We start from the raw sequence: 11551 nt of genomic DNA, 5'->3' as shown, positions 1-11551 counted from the left end.
CCGTTCCCGTGGCGCCGTGTGCGCGCTCACCAGCCCGTTCCCGCGGGGCCCCAGCGGTCTGCGCCGTCCTCTGGCCACTAAGCGTCAGGATGTGTCTGCCGCGTCCAAAGGTGGTTAGTGCCTGCCCTGCGGAGGAGGTAGGTAGTGAGCGCTCACGTTTTGTTTCTTAAAGCGCTGGAACATTCTGCCTGATAACATTTCCCAGCGTTTGCGTAGTCACCTTCTGGTCTTAATTGCCTCACGTCAGAAGATAAATGCAGAAAGTACAGGACAATCGGACAACATGTCAGCCGTCGTTTTTCATACCTGTAAGACAGGTCCGTTCAGCATAGGAAACCACTTACTTCACAGACACACACGGATCTGACAGGTATAAATAACTGCATACAGCACATGGCGTAACGTTAAAGTATTGATTTTAAGTTGATGAAAATTACAAAATGAAGTTATCTTGTGGAAAAAGGAAAGCCGTCTTCTAGACGGTGGAGGGAGCTGCTTTCCAACAGGAATCCTCCCGCCTGCGTCCTGTCAGTGTTAAATGGCAATGCTTTTAGGATCTGCGCGTCTCAGGCTGCGTCTCGTGCTCGGTGTCCTTGCCTAGTTGACAGACGGCGTCCTGCTCGGCCGCTGCCTGGCCTCGCCGTCCTCACCGGTGGTGGCGGGAGCTGCGTGGAGCACAGCAGGTGCGGTGCGTCCAAGCGGCTGTGATTTCACCCACGTGTCCCTGTGTCTTGCAGAGCTGCAAGAACTGGAGGGCGGCGGTGGACCTGTGCGGGCGCCTCCTCACCGCCCACGGCCAAGGCTACGGCAAGAGTGGGCTGCCCACCAGCCACACGGCGGACTCGCTGCAGGTACAGCCCCTTTGGTGGGCCATAACGTGGGGACACAGAAGGGGCCTGACCTTCCACGACACTAAGAACGACACAAGATGGAAATGGATGTTCTTGGCCCAAATCTCACATCACTATGAGTGTACCCTGGCCTCCCTTTCCCGATGGCCCCAAGGTGAGCTCATCTCCTGTCTCTGCACCCGGAGCCTCCGGCCACTCAGCTGACCAGTCTCCCACGTCGCACAGTCCTCTCTGACATGGGCCTCCTGTGCCAACTCCGTGCCCTTCAGCGCCCTCCCCAGACCCGGCCCTGTCCACATGCTCCTTGCTTCATGGCTACGCCCGTGCCCGCTGTGCTGCTCCCGCCCGACAAGACTGTCCTGGGGGCTAAGATGGCTAGACGAAATCACGTATCATTTTTATCAAGCTCAAGAGTATTTGTAGGAACGTGCAGTTACACAGATGTGCAAAGAAACCAAGTGTAGCTTTCATTTTGATACACTGGAAATCAGACTCTGCTACCGAATTAATAGGAAATAGGAATTTCCGAATGTGACATGGGAAGGTAACCTGCGGTTTCCGTTGTACTTTGTGTTTCAGCTTTGGTTTGTGAGGCTGGCCCTCCTGGTGAAGCTGGGCCTCTTCCAGAATGCCGAAATGGAGTTTGAGCCCTTTGGAGACCTGAATCAGCCGGATCTCTACTACGAGTACTACCCTCAGGTGTACCCTGGGCGGAGGGGTAAGGCTCCCCGTCCGTGCCTGTGCGTGTGTTTGCTTTGCACGTAAGGAGCGCCCTCCCTTCCTTCTGTGTCCGGGCCAGAACCCTCGAGCAGGTAACCGAGCAGCGAGCGCCGACGTACCGAATAACCTCGCTCGGTGTCCTAAGTACACTTCCCCGGACGTAGTGGCCGCTGCGCCGTCCGAGGCGCCTGCTCCGGGACAGCAGTGAGATTGGGTGTGAGCGCTGGGCGGTGGTTGTTTTCCGGCTTTTGACTGTGCTCCGGAGTAAAACATACTCTTACGGCGTGACTCACCGCCAACACACACGGAGAAACAACACAAAACCCTCTTGCGACAACACTTACTCTGTGCTGTTTTCTCCTAGTTCTGTCCTGAGTTAATTTACTTGGAAGTCTGGTTGCAGTCCCCCAGTGGGACCCAGTGGGCCCTGGTGGGCCCCAGCCATGCTTTGGAAAACGCTGGGCTGCAGCGTGGAGCCACCGTCAGGCAGCAGGACGTAAGGATGGGGGCGGGAGAGCGCAGGTGACGGAACCTTCCAGGGCACGAACAGCTCAGGTGGAGTGAGCTCCGGGCAGAGGGCCTCAGAGCTGTGTGGAAGGCCCGCAGACGTTCCACCGCATGTGGGACAGCTTCCGGAGGCCTTCCTAGAGGCCGCACGCCGTGTCGGAGGGCTCTGCGGCAGGCTTCCTGTGAGCCCTGGCCTGCACTTGCTCCCGCGTCTCCGTGCAGCGCCACTTGTGCCGGCTGCTCGGACAGCGGCTCCCGCCCAGTGAGTACTGCCTCGGCTGTTCTTCGTATTCTGTCCTTAATTCGTTGGCCGCACCGCGTACCTTACTGCCATCTTTCGTGCGTCGCCTGGTCAGCCTTTGTGGAACGGAACAGGGATGAGAAAGGAAAGGTCTGGTCGTCAGGAAGCCCAGAGCCTGGGTGAAGGTAGAAAATACAAAGTCGTAACCGTGCACGCGGCACGAAGGCGCGATGAGTAAGGAGATGGAGGCGGCAGAGTTTTCACGGAGTTAAGTCCGCTTCCTGCTGGGCTCTGTTAGAAGTGCGTAAACAGACGAGCCAAGACTAGAAGTAAAAACACATGTCTCAGCTTCAGTCCGTGTTGTTTTTCCTTAACACGCACATCCTGTTTCCGTGGAAGGGACGCCTGGAAGGAGCAAGGTTTCTGTGTTCTCAGCGCTTTCTCCTTTATCACATTGGCCCTCCACAAGGTGGGGGTTGTGTAAACTCCGGGCTCCCCTTCCATCCTTCCCCTGCTCTGGGCACCCGTCCGTCCTGCCCCTGCTCCAGGAGCCTGGCTCACGTCTGCCTGAAGTCCCAGCTGGGTCCCTGCGTCTCCTCCCACGCTCTAGCTCCGGAACCCCGCGGGTGGGGGCTCTGTCAGCAGGAGTCCAGCTGTGGGTGAGGGCCCCCCCCCAGCCCCATGCACTGGAAATTCTGGAAATTCAGACTGTGGCCTTGGAGGGTGGGGCCTTCTCAGCAGACGTCTCTCTGGCCTGTGACTTAACAGCGTCCTTTCTCGTCCGCACTTCACAGCCGTTTGAGCCCCTCTCTCCCCTGGAAGGTGATGAGCAAACTTCCACCCGGAAAGGAGTGAGTCTCTAGGGCCACTTCTTCGCGCTCTGATGGGAAGGTGCCCAACAGAGGGGTTCGGAGCAGCGTCCGGGGGCAGGTGTGGGCATGGTCCTGCCTGGTAAATGGTGCCTGGTGCCCTTGACAATGGAGGGAGGCTAGAATGTTCTCATCCCCGTCATGAGGAACTGTTGTGCTTCCCTTCAGCGCAAGCAGTGCCCCCCACCCCGCCGGGCCGCAGCCCTGCGCCTGCTGCGTGGCCCTGCCGCACCCTCGGCCAGCCCTGGGGGTGCCCGCCGCTGTTGCTAGGTGTCTGGTCCACAGCTGACGGGACTCCGCTCTGAGTCCACGGGCCCATCTCAGTGGCTCCCAACCCCCAGCTACCCCGCAGTGCGCAGCCTCACAAGTGCGCGGGTTCCGGAGCCTCTTGAGGCCCAGCCTGTAGACTCGGGGTGCGCACGTCAGCCGCTCCTGCACTCACCTCAGGCGTGGAGGGGTGAGTAAGAGACAAGGAGGCAGGTGTTTCCCGGGCTGGCCAGCGACAACCTTCAGCCCCTCGCTACTTCCAGCCCCTTCCTCTGTGAACCTCGGCCCAGGTGGCATGCCTCCTCCGGGACATGATCCTGTGTCCCGGGGTCCCGGACGTGCCCCCCTCTTCACCCGAGCTTTGCCGGAGGTGGTGCCACGCTGTCCGGGCGAGGAGTGAGCCTCCAGGGCCAGGTGTGGAGCGCCCTGTGGGCCTCAGCCTCGGTCCTCAGGCGCATTTCCCCCAGGACGCGCGGACCTGAAAGCATGCTCTGATCCCGCCTGAAATTAAACTGCAGTGGGATGGGGATACAGAGAAGATGGTAGCCATGCATCATTAAGCAGCTAATTTAAATTATGAAGTAGACATAAATCATACGTACGTTTTAGCTAAAGCGTGTGAGCATTCATCCACAGCGAAATGCTGAATGTTTCCTAATTTTTCTTCTCGTTTCGTGGCATAACAAGCATAAATGTAAGATTTTGATTCATTCATTCATTTTAGCTTGCTGTATCTGAGCAAAGCAAGGCGTTAAGATGTGCTTTAAGGAGGAGGCTATAACAATGCAAATAAATAAGTTTTATGAATGAGCTTTAATGTATTTTAAATATTGGGCATAATTTTTACCCATTCAGAATATTCATGACAAGATAAGTAATGAAGCATGAGTAGAAATCATGAAGTGCTTTGTTTTGTTTCCTGCCTTTTCATCCGAGAAAGGAGCAGCACTGCGGTGCGGACGTTCCCCCCACGCCTCTAGCATTTCCACGGGGAGTGTCCGCCTGTCTGGAGGGCGAGTGTGTGTTTCTGAAGCTCACACCGCCTTCCAACAGCTGCTTGAATTCTCCCCCTTGCTGGAAGGGCAGAGCAGCGGTGAGCAGCCCCAGGCTCGGCCCGTCCCCCGCCTGCGCCCTGCTGTCCTCCAGTGCGCTTCGCCATCCGTCCGTCCCTGTCCCTCGGGGCCCCGGCGTCGGGATAGGAGCTGCTTCACCAGGCTCTTGCTCAGGCTTCCCACAGCCGGTGAGAAGCGGCTGTTCAGGGCTCAGAAGCCGTGATCAGCAGCGAGGCCGTGGGTGGTGAGACCCGGGGTCGGGGCGCAGCCATGGTGGTGAGACTCCGTTGATGAGGGGCGAGGCCGTGGTGGTGAGGTCGGGAGTGGGGAGACCCGGGGTCAGGGGCACGGCGGTGGGTGGTGAGCAGATCTGACATGGTGGGGGTCACACCCAGCTACCGAGCTCTCCCTGCACTTGTCACCCGGTGCAGGGAGCTCAGACACTCAGAGCTGGTGGTGAGGCTAGAGGATGTCAACGCAAGGAAACCTGAACTTGAGCTCCATGGTGACACCATGTGACCTCTGCGCCCAGGACAGAGGGAAAGTGCTTGAAACAGCAGTCCCCTGGCTGTGACATCTGACTGTGTCCGGCACGGTCCTCTTCAGACTGCTCAGAATGCCGTCGTTGTGGGCGCCTGAGGGGCTCAGGTCAGGATCTCACAGTCTGTGGGTTGGAGCCCCGCATCGGGCCCTGTGCTGACAGCTCGGAGCCTGCAGCTGATTGTGTCTCCCTCCCTCTCTGCCCCTGCCCCGCTCGTGCTCACTGTCTCTCAAATAAGTAAACTTAAAACAATTTTTTTAACTAAAAACAAGAACGTCCTCATTGCTCCGGGGGGACCGGACATCACTAGGACACCTTGATTCGTGTCTGTCTTCTCTGTCGCTCACCTGTTCTCTCCTCTCATCCGCTTCTGCCCTGGGAGCCCGGTTTCGGGACGCCCCTGATCGAATCCTTTGCTCCTCACTCAACCCAAACTGAACTTCTCTTTAATTAACGTTTTTTAAATACAGAAAAAGAACTTCACTAAACACTCAGATAATTAATAAATACCAACATTTCTTCTACTTTGACTTCAGCCATTTTTGTGAAGGGCTCAAGGACACATTACCGATACGGCCCTTTGAGGGGCCGCTCGTGAGCGTGTTGCGCTTCCTTCGGGTCGTGTTCTTACATTCCTCCTGCGCACACGTTAACGCTTACACTGCGAGCACACCTTCCTTCCCCGGGCTTCTCCCGCCCACTGAGCAGCCCTCCCTTCGTCCACACCCGCGGGGGTGAACACGTAGCATCTTTCCAGTCCAGGCTGCCGAGGGCAGCGCCGTCGCCAGCAGCCGTCTGGCACGTTTCTCTCTGTGCACACGGTCTTGTGTTCCTCTGAGGTGCGAATTCAAAGTGTCATTGCCCAGTTGCCTGGCGTGTGTGTTTTCAGTTGTATACGGAACCATCAGGTCGTTTCCCACTCGTGAATCAGCAATTGCTGCTCAGACTTCCGTCTGGCGGGTCTGAGGCTCTGACCTCATGTTTTAACTGCATGTTTCTGAGTGAAATATCTCTTGCATGTTAAACCGGCTGTTAGAATTCCTCTTCCGCGGACTCGCTGTCTCATAATCTTTGCCTGGGTTTCCATGGCATTATCTTTTTTTTTTTTAATGTTTATTTATTATTGAGAAACCGAGACCACGAGTGAGGGAGGGGCAGAGAGAGAGGGAGACACAGAATCCGAAGCAGCTCCGGGCTCTGAGCTGTCAGCACAGAGCTCAACGCGGGGCTCGAACCCACAGACCGTGAGATCGTGACCTGAGCTGAAATCAGATGTTTAACTGACTGAGCCACCCAGGCGCCCCTCCATGGCATTATCTTTTTGTCAGTGGTTTCTTGTGGTCCTTTACACATTTCAAGGGTCTATTCTTTTGCTTTCATGAATCTTGCAAAAAACCTCCTGTCCTGGGAATGTTACTCCTGACCCTGAAAAAAATACTGTAATTCTATCACACCAGCACAGCCTGGGGATGTGGGCAGCCTGTTGCATTGTAGGGCCGTCCTCACCTTGCCTCCTCATGCTGTCCTTGTTTCAGAAATGGCAACCATGTGGGGGCTCCTGGGTGGCTCAATCAGCCCCCTGATTCTTGTTTTTGGCTCAGGTCATGATCTTGAGGTTCATGGGTTCAAGCCCCACACTGGGCTCTGTGCTATCAGCTCGGAGCCTGGAGCCTGCTTCAGATTCTGTGTCTCCCTCTCTCTTTGCCCCTACCCCACTCTGCTCACGTGCTCTCTCAAAAAAATTTTTTTTTAATTTTTAATTAAAAAACAAAGGAAGCAACAGGCGCAGAGCAATCACGCCCGTGTCACGGGAACTGGGACATCAGGTTGAAATAGGTGAACACTCCTGCCGCACAGCTTTCTGGAACACGGGCCTCACCGTGCGCTGTGGCTGGGCCGCCCTGTGGGCACGGAGGCAGCTGTGGCGGGAGGGTTTGTGAGCAGGAGGAGGTAGACACAGAGTGGGTGGCGGCTCACGAGCGGCGGAAAGCCCGGAAGGCCGTGCAGAGCTCCCCGGGCCCTCGTGGGCCTCGGATGTGCCGAGCCCCTGGTCCCCCGGCCGCCTTAGCCTTCTGTAACACGGACAGGACGGGCGTGCAGTTGGCTTAGCGGGCAGCCCCCCATGGCTCCCAGCCACACACTCTTGGGCCCTGCGGACAGACTCCCCAGGGAGCCCGCTGCCACCCCAGCGGGGGGTCGCGGGCCCACCCTTTTCCCAAAATTAAGGTGTTTGTTTTTGTGTCTGTAATGTTGACGACTATAGAATTACTGTTTCGTGTTGGGGCTTCAAAGTACCTTTCCGCCCACTGCACCCTGTTTCCCTCCTGAGGGTCCCTCCTCACATGCCTGTGATCGCCTCCTCTCTTTCATTTGCTTTTAATTAAATTATTCTGATTCCCTAATTGTTGACACGGGGACAGAGTGCCTCCCCTCTGAAGGGTTTGGACCGGTGAGACGTGTAGGCAGGTCCCCGCTTCTGCGGATAACATAACTGGACCGTCATCGTGTCTCTCTGGATGGCGTCGTGCTCTCGTGTGGCACGTTTGCTGCCGTTGCTGAGCCGCAGCAGCCGTGGTCGGCGGCGACGGCCCGCTCTGTGAGCTGTGTGTCTTTGTGGCAGTTCTGTTCTGTCTTCAAAACCAGTGACACGTGTGCGCTCCTGACAGGCTGTGCATCCAGTCATTCAGATCCGGCCTCTTGTGGGACAGTAAGACTTTCCAGAATCCCACCACCAGTTTTTTAAATCTGCTGCATGGAATTCTCTCTCTTGTTCAACAGAAAGATGGTCACACGTACAGCAGTTTGGGTTTTCAAAGTACTTCTCGGACGTGAGCGCTCGGTCGACTTTCTCTGCCGCTGGAGGGGGGCTCTGAGGCGAAACCGCGGGCAGGAGGTCTATTTGATGACCCTCGGTGTGGTGTCGAAGAGGGCAGGCCCTTCTGATGCTGAGTTCAGGTCTGCGTGCTGAGGTTATTAGCGTTCGTTGTGAAGATGAAATCGTATTTCAGGACTTACTCCTTACAGGTGACCGAGCCAGCCTAACGCTGATGACGCAGACACTTGAGGCGCCTGCTGCATGTCTGCACCCTTCCGTCATCTACCCAGTCCCCGGTGGGAGTGAAGGTAAACTGCCGCCAGTCTTTCCTCCTTTCTGGCCATCCTTCCAGAACCTGAGGGTCACATTTCTGGTTGCCAGTCTAAGCTTGGAAACGTTCTGGGGCAGCTGAGTGGCTCAGTCGGTTGAGTGTCTGACTTTGGCTCAGGTCACAATCTCCTGGTCTGTGGGTTTGAGCCCCGCGTCGGGCTCTGGGCTGACAGCTCGGAGCCTGGAGCTGCTTCAGATTCTGTGTCTCCCTCTCTCTGCCCCTCCCCCACACAGTCTCTGTCTCTCTCTCTCTCAAAATTAAACATTAAAAAAAATTTTTTTAAATAAATTAATTTGGGGGGCGCCTGGGTGGCTCAGTCGGTTGAGCCTCCCACTTCGGCTCAGGTCAGATCTCACGTTCGTGGGTTCGAGCCCCGAGTCGGGCTCTGTGCAGACAGCTAGCTCAGGGCCTGGAGCCTGCTTCCGGTTCTGTGTCTCCTTCTCTCTCTGCCCCTCCCCCTCTCATGCTCTGTCTCTCTCTGTATCAAAAATAAATAAAACATTAATAAATTAATTTAGAAAAAAATTTTTGACATAATTATACATGATGGCCCAGGATTGTTAAGCCTGTTTCAAATATCTTCATGTTTTGTTTTCCATGACAAAATTCATCTCTTCTGCTTCGGTTAGATTTCTAGGTTATGCAATGCCAGAATTTTGGGGCATTTATCACTTGAAGCGCATTTCCGGTCTTTTCTCAGAACAAATCATTATAGACACGGAAGTGTTCTGTTTGGGCTCCGTTCCTGTCAGAACACCCGCGGAAGGCCTCGTGGAAACATCTCCCACAGGAACCGCCGCGGTTTCCTGGCCCCGCTTACCTGTCAGTCCCACGCGGGTCACAGTCGCTGCCGACTCAGGCGGACGCGGCGGGGCCGGTGCGCAGTGTCCGCCCACGCCTCCCAGCACTGGGGCGTCAGTGAACCTCCCACTCAGATAATAAATCCTGTAGGGCACTTTACGACTTGCTGAGTACGGATCTGGTCTTTTTTATTTAAAAAGCAGTTGATATTGGAGGCAGTCTTGCTGAGGGTCATTTTATGGAGAAGGTGAAGGGCGCCGTGTTCTTGTCAGACAGACATCTGGTGGCCTGTGTCCCAATGACCGTGCAGGGAAAGGAGAGACATGGGCAACGCCGGCTCCTCCATGTGCTGTGGGAGAATCGAGGCAGACGGGAAACCGGCAAAGCAGAGGGGGGTGTCGGAAACAAGTGCGGAGCAATGACTCCTGCAGGGGGTCCTGCAGGACCTGGACAGGAGACAGAAATCCCCGGGCCAGGACCCTCGGACGTGTGCTGTTAACGTGGGACAGAGGGCCCGTGCGGTCCCGTCGGGTGCTCTCTGCAGGACGTCTGCACCTGGGCCTCACAGCAGCGTGGCCATCCTGGGCCCCGTGCAGTGCAAGTGACAGAAAAGACCCCCAGGGGACGCCATCCACCCAGCACACACAGCAGGTGAGCAGCGGGAGGTCCAGACTGTCTGCACGGCAGGCTGGGGCCTCCTGAAGCAAGGGGCATACCCCCACCCCGAGAGGCTCCAGTCCCGCATGTGATCCGTCTCCACTGTCCGGCCCGGCACCGACCCCCCCGTGGTCCATCACCACTGTCCGGCCCGGCACCGACCCCCCCGTGGTCCATCACCACTGTCCGGCCCGGCACCGACCCCCCGCCGTGGTCCATCACCACTGTCCGGCCCGGCACCGACCCGCCGTGGTCCCTCTCCACTGTCCAGCCCGGCATGGAGGCCTGCTTGCTTTCCGGCACCCTCCTCTCCGCCCCCCACTGAGCCGCCCGCGTGCGCTCGCTGCCCTGCAGAGGCTTTAGGCTGACGTGTTGTAGGGCTGTTCGCATTTCATATTTCCCAAGTGCTTGCTGGGCACTCTTCTACCAACCTCGATCTGGGCAAGTCGTGGCTGTATGTGGGAATCCATTGGAAAAAACACTGGGAAATATTGGTGCTTACAGATTTCGGCCAGCCCTTCATTTCGGGGCACACTGCCCCTGCAGGAGAGAGGCCTCCAGGCCAGTGTGAAAGTCGCCCGTGCGTCGCCTCACTCAGCCAGCCCTGCTTGGCCTGGAGGGTGTCCCGGGTCCCTGCGTCAGATGCAGGGAGGCCAGGTTTGGCCCGACCGAGAGGATCTGTGTAAAGGTACTTTTATCTGCGTTTCTTCAATACAAGCAGAACCCGGTCTTCAGCACTGTTAGGAAAGCAGTTTCTGTCTGTGCCGTGTGGAAGGGGGAGTGGTTTGCCCGGGGACAGCGGCCATCTGTGTGTCCAGGCCTGGCCCCGACCGGCCGGGGAGGCGGGGGTCAGCTCTCATCAGCGTGGTCAAGCTGGAACCGCTCCGCAGCGTTTCCCAGCTGGGGCTTTTTCGTGTCTCGACTCTACGAAAACTATGTTCTTTTTCTTGGAAGAGGCATTTTTTTCTTTCAGATTTATTTTGTTTTCTCTTTACCTTGAGGCTGGGAGGTGTGTGCCTTCCTTTCATTTCTAAAGCCACGCAAGACCTTCCCGGGGCCCCAAGAGGCAAGAGGAGGGCGGCTGCCCCCTGGTGTGGGCCCAGCTCCAGGCGCCTCTCCGAAGGTCACAGAAAGTCACACATAGGGACCGAGCTGAGGGGAGCCACACTGGGGCTCATTTTCACCCACCGCTTTCTGTCCTCAGCTCCCAGACTCCGTCACAGAGCCCCTGCTGAGTGTCACCTGCTGCCGGGGTCGCCAAGCTCTCTCCGTGGTGCGGCATGCTGGGTGGGCTACGGCGAGGGGGGGGAGCAGACCAGCCAGGGACCGAGGCGGGGCAGGGCATAGGGGGGTGTGGCCAGCGCGAGGGGACGCAGGGCCTCTCCTGCCGCAGCCCCCCCCCCCCAGCACGTTGTTTCAGGTTCTGTTAACTCTCTGGAAGGGGCGGCACAGGAACCGAGGAGCGGGTGGCCTGGTGGCAGCGAGGAAGCCAGGAGTCCAAGCAGCCATTAGGGGGGCCGTGACCGCAGTCCCCTGTGCAGGGCGGATGCAGGTGCACCGGCTTTGCGCTTCCCCGGCCCCCCCCACTGTCGCCTCAGTGCCCAGCAGGGAAACAACACGTACCTGAGGAGGAAGCATCACTTGTGCAACGTCTGTCTGAGGAGGGTTGTGGGGGTGCCAACTGCGGGTTTCCACCTGACCTGTGAGCTGGGCTGTGGTCCCGCGGATCCAGATCACGGCCTGACACTCGCTCTCGGGTACTCCTCAGTGTCATGTCAGCGGAGCTGTGGCTCAGGGTAGCGCTTCTCCAACTTTCCTGTGCACCCAGATCCCCGGGCCCCTGTCGGGTGCAGGCTCTGACCCAGGTCTGGGGCCCCCGGGGGGCCGACACTGCTCTCT

At 57.3% G+C, this 11551-nt stretch overlaps 1 protein-coding gene across 5 annotated transcripts in view; it reads left to right on the top strand.

Moving 5' to 3' along the window:
- TRAPPC12 (trafficking protein particle complex 12) overlaps positions 1-11551 on the top strand; it is a 74764-nt gene that overhangs the window by 26912 nt on the left and 36301 nt on the right. For 4 of the 5 annotated variants that reach the window (XM_029938363.1, XM_029938365.1, XM_029938362.1 and 1 more), the window contains 2 exons: positions 738-851; positions 1431-1569. The exons of the other annotated variant lie outside the window; for it this stretch is intronic. In XM_029938363.1, coding sequence (XP_029794223.1) covers positions 738-851; positions 1431-1569 — 253 coding nt within the window. The remainder of the gene's footprint in view (positions 1-737; positions 852-1430; positions 1570-11551) is intronic. 5 annotated transcript variants of the gene reach the window in all.

This window comes from Suricata suricatta, chromosome 4 (genome assembly GCF_006229205.1).
Source record: "Suricata suricatta isolate VVHF042 chromosome 4, meerkat_22Aug2017_6uvM2_HiC, whole genome shotgun sequence".
NCBI classification, from domain to species: Eukaryota; Metazoa; Chordata; class Mammalia; order Carnivora; family Herpestidae; genus Suricata; species Suricata suricatta.
This window is presented reverse-complemented; position numbering and strand designations above follow the sequence as displayed.